The sequence below is a fragment of the Bufo gargarizans genome, chromosome 10 (genome assembly GCF_014858855.1).
Source record: "Bufo gargarizans isolate SCDJY-AF-19 chromosome 10, ASM1485885v1, whole genome shotgun sequence".
In the NCBI taxonomy this organism is placed as follows: Eukaryota; Metazoa; Chordata; class Amphibia; order Anura; family Bufonidae; genus Bufo; species Bufo gargarizans.
In genome coordinates this window covers 19303547-19322865 of record NC_058089.1, presented here as the reverse complement: position 1 = coordinate 19322865, position 19319 = coordinate 19303547, and the positions used below count along the sequence as shown (strand labels likewise).

Below are 19319 nucleotides of genomic sequence, written 5' to 3'. Positions count from 1 at the left end.
AGATGGGCGCAACATTATAATATTGTGGATTAACTTAGAGAAAATAGCTTGATCTGAGAACGGGTTGGGGAGTACTCTGTTTGGATGAAGCAAACATACGGGCTATTGTGATAATGTACCCTAGTATCATATTTCTAACAATGCAGCTATATAAACAGTATGGATGATGGGTGTATACATTCGGGTTTAGTGCTGAATTTATGCCGGATGGATTTGCCTATACTCTCAACGTTGGGACTTTTCCTGCCAGAGACTTTTGGATGTCTTCTCCTTTGATTTGGGACATTTGGGACCTGGGGTGGGGAGACTGTTTGTCTTCTTTATTTGTTGAAAAAGTGTTCAATAAAAATAATCTGATCTACAAAAAAGCTTAGACCGGCGTCTAGACCTGCACCAATCTCATCACAGGGGCTCAGGCTGGATGATAAATCTGGTGCATGGACGACACTTTGGGGGTCATTTATTAAGACCGGTGTTTTAGATGGTGGCTTTAATATTCCTTTACCTGGCGGTGGATGCACAAAATTTATGTAGAGGCACCGGCCTTTACATAACTTAGGCCAGACATCCTCAAACTGCGGCCCTCCAGCTGTTGTAAAACTACAACTCCCACAATGCCATGCTGTAGGCTGATACCTGTAGGCTGTTTGGGCATGCTGGGAGTTGTAGTTTTGCAACAGCTGGAGGGCCGCAGTTTGAGGATGCCTGACTTAGGCATATCCACCGCCTGTCTAAATCTACGCCAGCTCCCTTCCTGGCGTAGATTTAGACTACTTTCTACGCCTAAAACAGGCATATAAAATGATAAATGAGATGGGCCTGCACCACACCCCTTTTTAGACCTGGCGTGAGTGGGCAAAAGTCGGCAATTGAGGCGCAAATAACCTTGGTGTATATCTGTTAGTAAATGACCTCCTTTGTGTCTAACTCTATACCAACTATTGGTATAAAGGAGAGAATGTGGCACCTTGCGCTCCGTCCTTTCCTGCAAAGCCTCACCCGTTTCCCAGCAACTCTGAAAAAGTTGTAGAAACCCTTGTTGCGCCAATTAAACTGATTCCAGGCGCAGACAGAATGCTGATCTCAGCCGTGTGTCACTCATGAGCTAAAAGTAAGTGGTTGCTGAGAACCAGCATCATAACCATTGCAGCCCAGGCCTTGAAAAGAGTCACATCTACCTGAGAAGAGTCCTGGTTATTATAGTCCCTGGTTATTATAGTCTCCTGCTCTCTCGCCCATCTGCTGATGATTGTCAGTTCTCTCCTAGAGAAAGGGAGAAAACTGGGTATTAGACTGTCAGCCATCAGCAGGTGGGGGGAGAGCAGGACTTCATGAATAACCAGGACTCTTCTCAGGTGGCCGTGACTCTTTTCCAGGCCCGGTCTGCAATGATTGTGATGTTGGTTCTCGGCAACCACTTACTTTTAACTTATAAATGACAGACCGCTGAAATCATCTCGCCTGTCTCTACTTTATTCTTCCGTTAGTATGGGCAGCACAAAGTTGATGACAGGTTACCTTTAAGAATCTGGACATTTTATTACAGAATTCTGACTTCTTATATTTGAATTCTTACTTATTTTCTCAGAACCTGGTTTGCAGCTTTTCAAACACCCTTAATACTAACTGGGGTTTTTATGCGGCCCTCATCAGTTTCCAAAAAGGGAGCGTGGCGAGGGTGGGGTGTGGACAGGGCCACCAGCACCTTTGTCATCATTAACACCAGAAATAAATGATGACTGAAATCTATGCCAGCTCGAGCGGAAGTAGATTTCAGTCTGACACAGACTGCTTTGGGAGGCATTTAATTAAGGCCTCTTGCACACGACCGTATGCCCTGCGAGGCCATAAATCCCGGAGCGGCATTGATCGTGAGCACGGGAGTACACAGCATCATAGATTACAATGATGCTGTGCACGTCGGGCCACCCGCGGGACTATTGTCCCGCACTCATATGATCCTATGAGTGCGGGACAATAGCCCCTGCGGGCAGCCCGAAGTGCACAGCATCATTGTAATCTATGATGCTGTGCGCTCCCGTGCTCACGATCAATGCCGCTCCGGGATATATGGCCCGCTCACGGACCGTATGTCTCGGAGGGCATACGGTCGTGTGCAAGAGGCCTAATGATGAGGTCTGTCGAGACAGGAGTAGCAAAAGCCAATCTTGATAAATCAGGGCCTATATCTCTTAAAGAGCATCTGTCAGCAGATTTGTACCTATAACTCTGGATGACCTGTTACATGTGCGCTTGGCAGCTGAAGTCATCTGTATATCCCATGTTCATATGTGCCCGCATTGCTGAGAAAAAATTATGTTTTATTATATGCAAATGAGCCTTTAGGAGCAACTGGGGCGTTGCCGTTACACCTGGAGGCTCAGCTCTCTCTGCAACTTCCGCATCCTCTGCACTTTGATTGACAGGACCAGGTGCAACTGGTGCCTCCTCTAGGACCCTCTATAATGCGACCCAGACGTAGGAAATGCCAAGTGGTATAGTGCGGCCTAAATGTCTCTGTATGTGTGTCACGGTGCTCCTACCTTTATACGGCTGGACCCCAGGCTTTGGCTCCAAAGAAATAAAAGGGGGAATAATTGAGGGATAAAAGAATAACTTGAGTCCAGAGCTTGAGATGAAGTTCAATGGCAGCTTTACTTGAATAAATGTTTCTCCAAACAGTTTTCAGGCTTTGTCTTGGTTCCAGCAGGCTTTAGCATGAACTAGCAGGCAAACTCCACTCTGCTTTATATCTTTCTCGCTGCTGTACTGACAGGCTAGCTTAATGACTCTGATTCCTTCTTTATGCTGCACTCCACTTAGTTTCAGCCAAGGAATAGGTTAGTGTCCTGTCAGCTCCAACATGGAGTCTCAACCAGAACAAACCAGAACTGCCCCATCTCCTTCTGGTAGCCAGTAGGACTCGCCCACTTCTGCCCAAAAGGGGGGAGAATGGAATGGTGAGTTCCATTCTGTCTAAGATAGCTCTGCCATAAACTCTGCCACCTGCTGGTGAACCAGGCACATTACATATGAACAATTGCATAAAGATTTTAGGAATGCACATTGTGGAGGACCTGAACAAAATACATAAGATGACGTTTTGTTAGCCCATTAGAGATAGTAGCAGGGTGCAGTAGTGGTAACACACTACTCTGGGGTGTTACACAGGCAGTGAAAACTTCATCATACCTGGTTCTGTCAATCAAAGTGGAGAGGAAGCAGCAGCTGCAGAGAGATCAGAGCCTCTAGGTGTAATGGTAACGCCCCCGTTGCTCCTAGAGGCTCATTTGCATATATTAAAACATCATTTTTATCAGCAATGCGGGCACATATGAACATGGGACCAACACAGACGCCTTCAGCTGTAAGTGCACATGTAACAGGTCAGCCAGTGTCATAGCTATAAAACTGCTGACAGATGCCTTTTAATTATGAATTTTTACTCTCATAATTCAGATTTATTACCTCAGAATTCCATACAAAACTTTATCCGGTGTTACAAAATAACACTTTAGGTTACAGAATGGTATTTTGTATTCCAGATATTTTGCACATGTACAGTCTGCAGTCTTTTTTGCAATTAGATCCTCCCTCGCGTCCGGCCCTGGATACTATAAATATTCCATTAGAGCGGCCTGTGCTCTGTCTCACTTACCTGTCTTAAGTGGGGAGGAGGATCGGGACACTCTGTCTTGCCAGGTGTATTTTTTTGCCAGGGAGTTGTTATTTAAAGTGTCCTGAAAAAGTACAAAATTAGACATTTACCACGAATCCCCAAAAAGTGTCTACAAGCGATAAGAAGCATCACTACACACTGGGACTCACCACAGGCTGATGGAAAGAATGATCGTTACTATGATCGTTTGGCCCCCATACTTTTACATCATGTTGTCAGCACAACCCTTATTTACATGGGGAGATGTTCTTCAGATATTTATCACATATCCCCAAAAGTGTCTACAGGCAATAAGGAGCATCACTACATATCCGGACACACCACAGGCTGATGGAAAGTTCACAGGGGATGAATGATCATTACTACGATCGTTTGGCCCCTATACTTTTACATCATGTTGTCAGCACAACCCTTATTTACATTGGGAGATGTTCTTCAGATATTTATCACATATCTCCAAAAAGTGTCTACAGGCAATAACAAGCATCACTACACACTTGGACACACCACAGGCTGATGGAAAGTACATGGGGGATGAATGATCGTTACTACAATCATTCATCCCCAATGCACGGGGAGATGTTCTGTAGATATTTATCACGTATCTCCATAAATACGCATCACTACACAACGGGACACACCACAAGATGATGGAAAGTACATGGGGGATGAATGATCTTTACTACGATCATTCAACCCCCCCATATTTTTATATAATTTTGTCAGCATATCCCATATTTACATGGGAAGATGTGCTGCAGATATTTATCACTCTTCCCCAAACAGTACAGGCAATAAGAAGCATCACTACATCACACACCACAGGCTGACGGAAAGTGCGTGGGGGATGAATGATCGTCATTACGATCGTTCGGCCCCCAGTACCTACACATTATGTTGTCAGCACACCCTCTACTTGCAGATGTGCTGCCAATGAGCGAGCATACATGATCCGATCAGACTGCCGCCACATGTTTGACTATGACACGACACTGTTATCAGCCAATTGAAGCTAGGGAGGGGCTGACTATAGTGGTTTTCAATGGGATAACTCCATAGGGGTGACCGATAATAGCATCTGCAGCCCTCGGAGATGCACTCTATAGACGTCAATCAGTCTGTGGCATTTCTTTGAGAAATTATGAAGAAAGGAGGCAAAAACAAAACGCCCACAGACAGGGGTCATCACTGCGGTGCTTTCTGGGTTATACAATTAGGGACATTAGTGTGTGTGTGGGGGGGGGGGGGGGTCCGGCAGTGGGACCCCGGATGACTCAACACGGCAGTTTTTTTGCAACTAATGCTAATGGAGAAACTACAGCGAAACGACAACACGAGGGGCATAGACAAGGACTATGATTGACTGCAAGTCATAGGCCAGCGTGGGGGGGGGGGGGGGTGATAAGCTATTTGCCTGTGCTCATCCCATTAGCAGCGGCTGAAAGGATTACACATTTTCTAGCAGAGATTAATGTCACGGGATATTCTGACATGCTGCGACATAAAGCTCCCCTTCGTCGCCCTTCGTCCATGGCTTGGAAATTTACTAAACTGAGTTATCTCTGTCTCTGACATATGTGACCAGGGCCAGCCTTAGGTTAGATGGAGCCCTGTGTGTCCTAATGACACCCTGCCTTGGGGTGCCATATCGTGCCCAAATAATACACTGATACATATCCATACCATACAGTGCCCAAATAACATGGCCAGAGAGTTGACTAAATAACACCGCTATCCCAACAAACTAGGGAGTGTAGCTGGATGCAGTGAAGCTGGTTTCCCATGTTGCAGAATCGGGGTGAAAGATCTGGATGCCACGACCATTAGGGCCCCCGATGCCCAGGTTCCCATAGTGCCCCAATTGTGCATATGTCTACGGTGTTACACAAGGTTACATTACTCGCCCGGCACTCTTTCACTTACCGCTCTGCCTGTGTAAGTGTCACCAGAGCCAATATTAGGGATGTGCCGTCGGTGCAGTCACACATCACCCTCCCCTGCTGAAAGGAGCATCACAAATGGCCTGGGACCCAAAATTGTCACCAACCCAAATAATACTATCACCTATGACACTGTATAGCAATATTATTTAGACATTACCGTATGTATAAAGCTGTATTTTATTTAATTTTTTTTTTTTATACATTTATATAGCGCTACTATATTCTGCAGCACTTTATAGACATTAGCATCATGCTGTCCCCAGTGGGGGTCACAATCTAAGTGTATGTTGGTATCATGTGAGCACTGTATGGCAGTATGAACACTGTACGGTGCATTATGTGGCATTGTACCGTACACTGGTTCACACTGTATGAAATGTTTATTTGACCAACATATGACAGCGTATCACTTAAAGGGTTTCTACCACTTCGTTTTTACATAATTAGCTGTCAGACACTAGCGATCCACTAGTGTCTGCTCTACCAAACAATCCTAATATAATATCTTTTTGTGCAGCCGTTTCGCTAAAAAACGTACTTATATGGATATGCTAATGAGCCTCTAGGTGCTATGCGGGCGTCTTTTCAGCACCTAGAGGCTCGGTCTACCTTCACAAAATGCGCGTCCCTCCAGCCCGCCCATCTCCTCTGGAATGCGATCCTACCTCTGAGTCAGCGGACTAATTCTCGCGCCTGCGCCGTGCGCGTCTGTCTTCGGCGCAGTGAATGTCTGACCGCTGCCTGCACAGACATCTCGGTCATCGGCGCAGGCGCAGTGGAGATGTCTGAGCAGGGAGCGGTCAGACATTCACTGCGCCTGCGCCGAATACAGACGCGCACGGCGCAGGCGCGAGATTTCTCCGCTGGCTCAGAGGGAGGATCGGATTCCAGAGGAGATGGGCGGGCTGGAGGGACGCGCTGGGCGGCATTATGTGAAGGTAGACGGAGCCTCTAGGTGCTGAAAAGACGCCCGCATAGCACCTCGAGGCATTAGCATATCCATATAAGTACGTTTTTTAGCGAAACGGCTGCACAAAAAGATATTATATTAGGATTGTTTGGTAGAGCAGACACTAGCGGATCGCTAGTGTCAGAAAGCTAATTATGTGAAAACGAAGTGGTAGAAACCCTTTAAAGAGGGGTAGCATCCAATGGAAGGTACCACACAAAGCACCATCCAAGGTAAGGTCAGCCTTGTGTGTCACGGTAGAACCAGAAAGATCAGGATGAACAGTGCTATACCTCTGTTCACAGGCTTCATGAGAACTGATGATGTAGGTAGTGCGGCATCTATGGCGGCAATCTACATGGGGAAGGGGGCTCCTAGAACAGTAATGCATCATACGTGAAAATTATATCTACACGGTGGGGTTCAGTGGTTGCACATGCCAACATGGCTACCAGGATACGTGCCGCAGTAACCAGATAAAGCGCAGTATCCTGCATAATTTATAAGCATTGATTGTACACTGTTACATAGGAGTATGACATTCCCTAAAACGTAGATGTCCAGAGGGACAGTATAGGTTCAATTTAGAAAAAAATTAAATTTTCGTTCATTTCCATACCCTTCAGCAGTCTTACATCAATTCATATTTTATAAAAAGCTCAATACACAAGCATCCTAGGACATTTAATTCCATAGGACAGTCCAGGATTCATGACAGTGTCCGGTTCGCTTCTTCCTCTTGTCACAGGAAGAGGAAGTTACTTGTGAGCAGCCTCTGATTGGCTAGTCAACCGTAACTTCCTGCCAAGAGCGGCACAAGAGAAACGGGGCACTGTAATGGCGGCACTGCAGCCGCTTGTATTATGGGTGCACTATGTTAGGGCACTATTTATATGGGAGCTGTGTACTATGTAATGTGTAGTATTATCTACGCACTATATGGCAGTATTTATCTTGACACCAAACTTTTTTTTTTGCTTGCTTGAAAAGAAAATTTTTGAAAGTACCCTTTAAAAAAAAAAACAGTGTTTTCCCATGAAGTGGATGGTTTAACCAAATAATGCACTGTGATATTATTGCGGCATAGTGCCATGTGTACCGAGGTGGGTCGTGTAGATAGAAGGCCCGTGTTTCCCCTAAGGATAAAATGTCGTTGGTGAATTTGGGTGGCACAGCAATCTTGATGAATTTGCTACGGCACACTAGGTGACTATGTTATACCAAGCACATACAATATTAGGGCGTTAGAGGTACTTACTTATACAGATCTGTGGGTGCGTGACCTATCTTGTCAATTAGGTGACTATAGTATATATTTTACTACTGTATATTCAGACAGACAACATGACGGATTCAAAAAATGCCAGTGTACGTGCCAAGCGGTGTGCCATACCTGTGTGCGTGGTGCCTGCGGAAACAGGTTGAGAGTTGTAGGCCTCTTAGGTCTGTAGGTGTCCATAGTTGCTGGAAGAATCGGCCTGGGCTCCACCGGAGGCAAGTTCTCTTCTTCAGAGATTTGGCCGGCATCAATCAGGTCCAGCTGAAGCATCTCTGCCTGGATCCGACTGGCAGCTCCCCCCCCTCCTGGGGCAGGACCAGCATCAGCACGCAGGCGGCTCTGGGGGATCAGGAGACAGAGTCATGGGACCAGGGGGAGGGAGAGGGACAGAGTGACATCATTTGCTGGGAGGGTGAGGGGGGGTGAATAGCATGACTGCCTGGGGGGGACAGAGAGGGACAATGTTAAAGTGTCCCCGAGCGTCACTGTCATAACTGCAAAGCAAAGCACGGAGCAGGGGATCATGGAGCAGATAGTGATGATAATCAACTGGTGGAGAATGTCACCGGTGGAGCAGCAGCGTCACTGAAGAGCCGGATTGGCGTAGACGTCACACGACGGGCACTCGGGAAGAATAGTGATTAGCAGGCCAGGCATTGACGATGAAGGCAGACAGGGAGAGGAGCAGATGGATGATGCAGGAGGGGGAGAAGTAGCTGACATAAGCATGAGGTCTAACAAGCCATAAAAACATGGACGCCGGTCCAGGCCTGCAGTTATAATCAGATAGGTGGGACCTGTCACCTACTACATAAGCCATTATATATTACAGGCGATGCCACGTTTTGTACAGTGATATATAGTAACACATTACACCCAAAATGAAATTAAATTGCAGTTTTATCTTTTTCTCTGCCAGTTTCTTAAAATATTAAAGAGGTTCTCCGGGTTTTTTTTTTCATATTGATGACCTATCCTCAGGATAGGTCATCAATATCAGATTGGCGGGGGTCTGACACTCGGCACTGATCAGCTGTATGAGGAGACGGCGCACGCTGTACGCACGTGCCGTCGCCCTTCTCTCTTCCTGTCCGCTGCTGCTGTCCCATAGACATGCAGTGGTGAGCAGGAAGAGAGATGACATGTGCGCACAGCGCACGCCGTCTCCTCCTACAACTGGCCGGGTGTCGGACCCCCGCCGATCTGATATGGATGACCTTGATAGGTCATCAATATAAAAAAAAATAAAAAACAGAGAACCTCTTTAAAGAAATTTAGGATTTCCTGGACGTCCTGCGGCAGCACAGAACACATTAGTTTTTCCCCCTATTTGTTCTGTGCCGCCTACGGACTACGGGAAACAAAAATTTCAAGTAAATTTTCTTTGTATATGAAGATTTATCACTGTATACATGAAATGCTATACAACGGTCAGCATATACTTCATTTCCATTCATTTGCGGTCAGTATGAGAACCCTACACAAAGCTAGTCCTGCCCAGGTCTGAGATACACGAGTCCACTTAGTTGCTACAATGTATCAGTCTGGAGTCCAGGCTGTTTCACTCACAGTGGATACCATTGTAACTGAAGGATGGGGTTAAAGTTTGCTACCTCTGAATGTAAACAAGAGTGTTCTCATTCACTGACAGCAAACACAGACACTGAAATTGGTGAGGAATTTAAACACAAAAAGGATATTAGAAAGCTGTAAAACCTTTTATTTATAAGCTAATTAAACTTCATTAATATAAATCCCCAAAACTTTCTTATGGTACGACCACACTGCGGATTCGTGTTGCAGTTTAGGCGCGGCTCAGCTACGGTCTAGAACCGCACAGCCGTCAGGGCGCAGCGGGTTCTATTTAAACCAATGAAGACTGCCTTGTTAACGGCTGTGCGGAATTGAAGGGGCTGTGTGGCATTACCAATGCGGCCCTACTAAACAGTGCAGTCTTCATTAGTTTTATTAGTGCCCACTCTGCCTATATGGCCGCAGGTACTCGACTGCTTCAAAACTGCGATACGACAGCGCTGTGTAGTCATACCCTTAGGCCTCATGCACACGACCGTTGTTTCATTCCGTATCCGTTGTTCAGTTTTTCGTGACTTTCTGCGGACCCATTGACTTTCAATGGGTCCGTTGAAAACTCGGCTAATGCACCGTTTGTCATCCGCGTCCGCGATCCGTGGTTTCAGTCCGTCAAAAAAATATAACCTGTCCTATTTTTTTCATGGAAAACGGTTTGCGGACCCATTCAAGTCAATGGGTCCGTGAAAAAACGCGGGGGCACACAAGATTGTCATCCGCGTCCACACGTCCACATACGTTTTTTTCCTATCATTTGGATGGCAAACTTGACTTAGACTTTTTTTTACTTTCCTTCATGTCTGGTGATCCTCCAAAAATAAAGGAAGACACACGGAAACAAAAAGGGATCATGGAACAACGGAACAACGGAACCCCATTTTGCGGAACGGAACACAACAACGGTCGTGTGCATGAGGCCTTAAAGGGTTTGTGCAAGAATGGGGGAGTTTTTGCAAACTCCCCTCCCCCCACTTAAGCAGCCCTGTAAAGGGAAGCTTGCTTACCTGCTCCTTCTCCTCCAGGCCTGCGATGCTCCTCTGGGCTCCCTCATTGTAAACATCCAGTTTGACATCACTGCAGCCAATCACTGGCCGCAGCAGATGCCCTTATGTCATGTGACCATTTGTCATGACATAAGCAAAACCGGTCACTGCCGCGGCCAGTGATTGGCTGCGGTGATGTCAAACCAGAGGTTTACATTGAGGGAGCCCAGAGGAGCACCAAAGATCAGGAGAAGAAGGAGCGGGGAGCCAGCATTGAGAAGCAGGTAAGTAAAGCTACCTTTACAGGTCTGGTAAATTATGTGTGTGTGTCTGGAGTGTTTTACCAAAATCTTCCCCCGTCCCCATTCTTGCACAACCCCTTTAAGGCTGTCCGTGCACGATGAGGTCTGGCAGCAGGATCCCCATGCAGATCACTTCAAATTGCTGGGCTGCACCTGTACTTGCTGGCCCGCTCTTGCAGGGGTGCACCTAGCTTTTCTGCTGCCTGAGGCGAAAACTGATCCCCTCCCCAATGCCAATTTCTTAACCTAACCCCTTTGCCACAATGAAAGCGCTCATTGCCCATGGCCCTTCCACTGACCCTCTCTTGTCTCTACCTGGTCCTGCCCGAGGCCTTACTTGGCCTCATTGGTGGTGCACCCCATGCGCTCCTGTATACAGGGTCAGACTGGCCCACCAGAGTATCAGAGGATACCATAATGGGCACCAAAGATCCAGGAGAAAAAAAAAAGACCCATTTACAGCTGCCTTTGGAGTTATGTCAGTCTCCTCTGCGCTGCTGTAAGATCTGTATAATTTATCCAGGCGCAAATGTAAGTTAATTTGCCGGGGCTGGAGACCCCCAACATGCCCCCATCCCTATCATGCCCAACTGGCGTACACTGTGCAAAGCCAGCTGTGCAACACAATACTGTCGCAAGTCCCTTAGTAAATGTGCCCCTATATTTTTTATTCCAAACCTATTAAATTTTATTGATGGCATGGGGCTTGGGCCTCGAGAATAACTTCCTCTGGTGGGCCCCAAGAACCTGAGCCCGACACTGCTAGTACATGGTAATTGAAACAAATAGCATGTACAGATTCAGCCTGAAAAGTACAGGTGTGGCCTGGCAATTAGTGGGGATGATGAGGGTAGTACCTGTTACCAAGATTGCAAACCAGGTTTCACCTGCTAAACCCCCTATGGCTGTGCTACATCTTTAAACAGTAATCTGATTAAATTTGGCAATTGCCTTGAATTATAAGGGTATTTTTAAGTGACTGATTGGTTCTCCTTTTTAATTTTGTTTAATACTTTGTGTAATAGTTTTATAAGTTTCCTTTGTAATGAAGTGGGTTAGAGATAGTACCGATCCCCCATTGTGCTGATAAGACCACATACCTGAGTAATCTCAGAGACATGTGTGCTGCACACTGGAAGAGGGGCTAACAGATTAAAACATTATGACCCATATTTTCTTAGCAGACTCCACCAGGCCCTTCATCCTAGGTAGGATGTGAGTATGATTACCCTATCTCTCTTGTATACCCTGGGGTGTCGGTCATGTGTTATAAAGGGTATACAGCCATGGGTTATAGCATGATCGATGGAGTCTCCACCCCATTTAGGCTAGTGATGTTTATTTTAATTTTTTTATTATTCTGTATGTGATTTCTTTGTGTTACTGTATATTTAATCACTTAGTAAATATATTTATTCACATAGCCTGCATAAGCTTATTCATTCTCAAATCTTTCGAAATTGACTTTACGTTACAGCCTAATTACCTACAGATTATAACGATATTTTGTCACAATAGGGTTCAAGAGGTGAAGATCCTGTAGGTCCTGGAGACAGTGAGGCTAAGAGTGGTCACCACCCATCTGCCACCCCATTAGACTCATCTTGGCGTCTGCTGGCAACAACACATGATAGCTTCAGAAAACCCTGTGACATCTGCTGGGCTCCGAAGTGCCATATGGATGGCATATGTAATGAAGTTTAGGCACCAAAGAAAAGGGAATCACCACTCTGTTCCTGCCAGAGATGGCAGTGCCTCAGGTGGAACATTAGCCTGATGTATGCAGATCATCTCGGCATTAATGCTATATCATTCAGTCAGCTTTAAAGGGGTCATGTGAGCAGAAGGCGCTCCCTTTCCCGTGGCATCTGATAATCCAGAAATGTTGGCAATTGTTGCTGGCACAGAACTACTTGAATACTTTGGACTCTGGTGTTGCCAGAAGCAGAAGACTGAGGATAACCAATGATTAAAAAAATGCTTTGACTGACCTATAATTCAGAACATTTGATAATCAAAAACTATCAGGTCATGTAAATGCCAAATACAGGAATGGGTTAATTCGATAGCTAAACATTGCTCTCGGGGTAGACTGACCATGTGGGCATCGATTAAAAAGGGGTTGTCCTCTCCTGACATGTCACTTTTGCTAACTACTTGCATCCCCCATGTAATAAAAATTCTGGAGTTTCTATTTGTATGGCTCTATTGTGCCATTCCTTTATTATTCCTGCTCTAAGTTATGAATGAATTGCTAGCAGTTTGCAATAAAGGTCCAGAGGGGTGTTACCAGTTGGGGGATGGGGTGTCCCTGAATAATCTGACATTATCCAATCAGTGCCATCAGTGTCAGATTGTGTGCGCAGACCCATCGCCAAAAAATAAATAAATACCTCATCCATTTGAGCACAAAGAGGCCGCCTCGGTCATCTTGGCTGAAGACACCAGTGCAAAATCTCACGCGGTTTCTGATGACGTGTGCGATGCCTGCGCTGTTCATAGCGCGCCCTGCGCTGATGAATGGCAGGTAAAGTCTAAGCCATATTGGTACACCATAGACTTTTTTCAGGGCGCAGGTGCCCACAGAGAGGGCTCTGAGTGCCGCCTCTGGCACCCCTGCCATAGGTTCACCAATACTGGCCTAGGGGTTTACCTAGCCAGTGTCTGATTACGAGAATCCTGAACTACATTAACCATGCTGTCCAGTCATGTCGTCCTCATTTTTTTCTCTATACTCATCATTTTTTATATAGATTTTTTCCTATATTTGTGATTTATCTAATTTTTAAAAAAAAAGGTATAAAATTTGGTATCAACTAGCTGTGGTTTTTGTAGGTAGATAGCTAAAGAAATACACCAGCCAGGAGAGTACATAGAAGAGGGAGACCTTAGCAAGGATTACACCAGACCCCAAGTAGGATGTTGGGTTTTGGAGCCCAGGACAGTTTTCATGAACCTTGAATTAATTTATAACCCTCTTATTTTGGTTCTCACTACGCAAGATTGGAGCCATGACCAACCATGGTTGGGCCACCTCTTTCCAAAGGCCCTATGGCAAACGTACAGGGGTCTGCTTCTATGGTACGTATGCTCTTGGGGACTGAACTGAAGGATGTACTATGAACATATTCTTGACGCTTCTACATAAACCTGCTAAGGGCAAATAAACTGTTGGGCAAGGGCCATTTCCATAACTCATGTTGATGTTTGTAGTAACCCTAATCTTTTCTTTAAGGGTCCTTCTGGGTTTAAAGGGCATCTGTCAGCAGTTTTGTACCTATGACACTGGCTGACCTGTTACATGTGCGCTTGGCAGCCGAAGGCATCTGTGTTGGTCCCATGTTCATATGTGCCCGCATTGTTGAGAAAAATTAGGTTATAATATATGCAAATGAGCCTCTAGGAGCAACGGGGGCGTTACCATTACACCTAGAGGCTCTGCTCTTTCTGCAACTGTCGCGCCCTCTGCACTTTGATTGACAGGACCAGGGATGATGACTTTTACACTGCCTGGTCCTGTTCATCAAAGTGCCAAGGGCATGGCAGTTGCAAAGAGAGCAGAGCCTCTAGGAGTAACGGTAACGCCCCCGTTGCTCCTAGAGGCTCATTTGCATATAATCAAACTACATTTTTCGCAGCAATGCGGGCACATATGAACATGGGACCAACACAGATTTCTTCAGCTGCCAAGTGGACATGTAACAGGTCAGCCAGTGTCATAGGTACAAGATGCCCTTTAAACAGCTAATCAGCATGGATCCCGGGAGTTGGACCTCCGCCCGTCTTATATTGATGACTTACTCTAGGGGCAAAGGGGGCGTTGCCGTTGCACCTAGAGGCGCTGCTCTGTCTGCACTTTGATTGACAGGGCCAGGTAGTATAAACATGATCACGCCTGGACCTGTCAAAGTGCAGAAGGTGCGCCAGTTGCAGAGAGAGCAGAGCCTCTAGGAGTAATGTCCACACAATGCGGACAAACAAACAAATCTGCTGACAGATGCCCTTTAAAGCTCATAGGTAGGGCTTCTAATTGAGTCTGGCTGCAGGATAGGACAATGCTGCGTATTATTGTATTATCTGAGTATGATATGCATGTACATTCATTTCTACTTACTAATTGTGGTTGGTATGCTTGGACATTTTTTCCTTGCGACATGCTATCACAGTGATCAGACGTTCACTTGAGTGAAGGTGGGCTACAACACCAGACAAAGCTTAAAGGGGATTTCCGGAAATAAGGCAATGGCCGGACTGAAGGGGGGCAGAGCCCTTGAGGGGAGGCCCACATGACGGGGGGTTTGGTTTAGGGAGCCCCGGAAGGTATAAGATCGGTGGGGAGGGGGAGAAGTGGGTTGGTTAGGGGACCGTGGGGAAGCGGATTGGATAGTTTAAGCAAGGGGGAGGAGTGAAGGGGGGTTAAATACAGGAGGGAGGGAGAAGATGGTAGCCATTTTGGTAAAAGAGAGAAGCTCCCACCCACCCTCCCTATTTTGGGGAGATTGGAAATGGACGTGTGTGTGTGTCAATAGGGTTGTGCATGTCATGGCGGCTGTGGTGCGGGGGGGGGTCCTTGGAGTTGGTTACATTGGGGCTGGACTCCCATGGTGGGCGAGCTGTTGTGGTGGATCGAGGGGGCCATTCTGTGGTGCTTCTGAGCTGGGGGTAACGGCTGGAAGCAAAATGGCTCTCCCCGGTTCGGCAGCTCGGGTTTTTGGGGCTTCAAGGACCTCCCCCCCGTTAGGTTGTTCTTGGTTGGGAAGTTATGGTTATTTATGTATTGATGTTAATAAACGGCTGCTGTGGCCAATACATTTCCAGTTGGTGGTCAGAGTCTTATTTGTGTAAGGAGAGGCGGGATGTATTGGTGGTTATTGGTTGAGGTTAATAATGGGATGTGTAAGTAGGGGAAGGGGCGAACGGCATATAACCAATACCCCCGTCATGATTTTTTAGCAAGTGCCTATAGCCTTCCCCCTATAACAAAAGAGTCAGACTTATATGCTCCATGCAGCTCTGGTCCTCTGCTGGGTCCATATTCCGCTCCCCACACTGTTTTCCTGCAGTGGTGCAGGAGTATAGTCACATGCACCTCTCCAGCCAATGATTGGATTCAGTGGTTGCGTGCTGCTTGAGGCCACATCATCGCTGAATCCAGTCATTGACTGTAGCGTGCATGTGACCATGTCCATGTAGCGCCAGATGTGAAAGGAGTTGTCTCACCTCGCTAGGATATGCCACCATTGTCTGATAGGTGCTGGGACCCGCACCTATATCAGGAACGGAGCCCCGCAAAGTGGTGGCTGGAGGACTCCGGTCCGGCCACCACCAAGCCGGCTCTCCATAGAAGTGTATGGGAGCGTACCGCGCATGACCGGCCACTGCTCCCATTCACTTCTATGGGCCCGACAGAAATAGTCAAGCACTTGCGGCGGCCCCATAGAAAATGAATGGAGGGCGGCTGCGCATGCGTAGTGCACCCTTCACCAGTTTCGGAGCTCCAGTTTTCGATATAGGTGCAGGTCCCAGCAATGAAACTCGCACCTATAAGACAAAGGCGGCATATCCTAGCGATATGCCCCCATTGTCTGAGATGAAAATACCCCTTTAACTGTGCAGTGACTGGACATAGAGGCATCAGAGGCAATGCAGAGGACCGGAGTAAGTACGAATCCTAAGTTTCGGGGGGCAGGCTGCTGCACTTGCTTAAAAATAATTATTTCCTGGAAAACCTCTTTAAAGAGTTGAGAAAGGGGGCCCAAGTTCTCTGAATGGATGACGTGATCGTGGAGTATGGACGCTACTGCTCCATTCATAGGACTCCCAGGGGACAGCAGAGGAGGAACATCAAATCTCCTCTCTAGGGACAGCTTTAAACGGCTCTAACAATTACTTTGCACATAAATCCGTGAACACGGGTGTGTATATCTGTGTGCCTATAGTGCGTCTGTCTTTGCGCTAACTCACCTTGCAGTGCCGACTTTCATTACAGTGCAAACTGATTCCACATTCATCATGTGATCTCCGTAATCTCCGACAAATCTTCATCTTCAAACTCCTCCAGGGTAATATCATGTGTGAGCCTGGTGGAGCAGAAACACAATTAGCATCATGCACACGACCGTGAAGATTCAGAACACCTCAATGCAAAGTCTGCTCTTCGGAACACGCCAGATTTATACATCATAAGATTTTGTAATCCGAATGCGCAGTGATTAGTGTTGAGCGCGAATATTCAAATATCAATTTTTTGTGAGCGAATATCGGCACTTCGCTAATTCGCAAATATTTAGAATATAGTGCTATCAAATTCGATATTTCAAATATTCGTTTATTTTTTTATTGTTATATTTTTTTCTTTTCCACTTCCCTAAAGTAGTTCTTACCTGTCCTTAGGATTCCTGGCTGCTCCAGTCAGTGCCCGTTGCCGCTTCTGCCGACTTCCGTGCTCATGGAGCGTCCCCATCACCATGGGAACGTCTCCATACTAGAATGTTCTGTCGGATTTGAGAATTACGTTGAAATCGCAATTCAATTACCGGTAATTCAAGTTATAATAATCGAATTGCGATTTCAACTTGGACCTGATTTACTATGGTTGGCTTGGTAGGAATTAGCGGATATGACGAATGTATTCGTCATATTCCTCAAAACGAAGATAACGAAGTATTCTCCATCTTCGTTTTAGCTCCATATTCGTCAACTTCGCTAATTCTAGCAATCAAATAGGAAAGTTAGAGACAGCTAAGTTTAGACAGTTAATATAGAGACAGCTACATAAGTTTGATTCGCTATGCGATTATATTACTTTGCTTTTTTTTTATAAATAGAATAATTATAATAATTATCAAGTATTATAATTATTCTATTTATAAAAAAAAAAGCAAAGTAATATAATCGCATAGCGAATTAAACTTAGCTGTCTCTATAGTCAACTTTCCTATTTGATTGCTAGAACAAAGATGGCGAATACTTTGTTATCTTCGTTTTGAGGAATATGACGAATACATTTGTCATGTTCGTCATCTTCGCTAATTCTAGATATCAAACCAATAGGAAAGTAGCCTTAAGTTACAATCGCAATACGCAATTATTTAAATCGCATATTAATCGCGATAACTAGAAAAATGGCGAATATTCGATTTCGACGAATATGAAACGAATATTCTAGCGAATATTCACGAATTTCATCGAAATCGAATATGGAACCTCCTGTTCATCACTAGCAGTGATGTCCTATTTACTGTATTAGATCAGGGACTGTTACCATTGGCCTATTTCAGTTTGGGCTCAGGATAGCTGCCTTGGTCCTGCATCTGAAGGAAGGCAAGAAATGTGTAAATTTGCACAATATTACCCGTTTATTGCTATAGTGTATAATTTTTCTCTGCACTGGTTTCCCCCCAGTGTACATCCTATGACAGTGGCATCACATCAGATGAAGCACTGGCTGATCCGCTGCATCCTGACAGCTTTTAGCTCCTAGTTATGCACATTTTATGCAGCTGCTATCGAATGGACTACTTCCAGCTGCTGCCTACTGCTGGGCACATCTTTATGTGTGTATATATATATATACACACACACACACAGTATATATAAGTATGTATTTAGTACACATGTAAGTGTGAGCATGTACATTCAAGAACGGTATGTTGTGAGTTGTACCTATCATTGCATCTATGTATTATGAGAGCATGCCTATGCATTCATCTATTTATGTTGCGAACTTATCTATAAATGGATCTATGTATGCTGTGAGCATGCCTGAGTGCATTTATGTATGGTGTGAGCATGCCCAAGTGCATCTATGTATGGTGTGAGCATGTCTAAGGGCATCTATGTATGGTGTAAGCATGCCTGTGAGTGCATCTATGTATGGCGTAAGCATGCCTGTGAGTGTATCTATGTATGGTGTGAGCATGCCTGTGAGTGCATCTATGTATGGTGTAAGCATGCCTGTGAGTGCATCTATGTATGGCGTAAGCATGCCTGTGAGTGTATCTATGTATGGTGTGAGCATGCCTGTGAGTGCATCTATGTATGGTGTGAGCATGCCCAAGTGCAACTAAGTATGGTGTGAGCATGTCTAAGGGCATCTATGTATGGTGTGAGCATGCCTGTGAGTGTATCTATGTATGGTGTGAGCATGCCTGTGAGTGCATCTATGTATTGTGTAAGCATGCCTGAGTGCATCTATGTATGGTGTGAGCATGCCTGTGAGTGCATCTATGTATGGTGTGAGCATGTCTAAGGGCATCTATGTATGGTGTGAGCATGCCTGTGAGTGCATCTATGTATGGCGTAAGCATGCCTGTGAGTGTATCTATGTATGGTGTGAGCATGCCTGTGAGTGCATCTATGTATGGTGTAAGCATGCCTGTGAGTGCATCTATGTATGGCGTAAGCATGCCTGTGAGTGTATCTATGTATGGTGTGAGCATGCCTGTGAGTGCATCTATGTATGGTGTGAGCATGCCCAAGTGCATCTATGTATGGTGTGAGCATGTCTAAGGGCATCTATGTATGGTGTGAGCATGCCTGTGAGTGTATCTATGTATGGTGTGAGCATGCCTGTGAGTGCATCTATGTATTGT

The 19319-nt window shown here is 45.7% G+C and overlaps 1 protein-coding gene across 1 annotated transcript in view; it reads right to left on the bottom strand.

Moving 5' to 3' along the window:
* MAPK8IP1 (mitogen-activated protein kinase 8 interacting protein 1) overlaps positions 1-19319 on the bottom strand; it is an 85414-nt gene that overhangs the window by 24579 nt on the left and 41516 nt on the right. Inside the window, 4 exon segments of the mRNA XM_044270190.1 lie at positions 3659-3740; positions 7965-8189; positions 16690-16737; positions 16739-16805. Of these exon segments, the coding sequence (XP_044126125.1) occupies positions 3659-3740; positions 7965-8189; positions 16690-16737; positions 16739-16805 (422 nt within the window).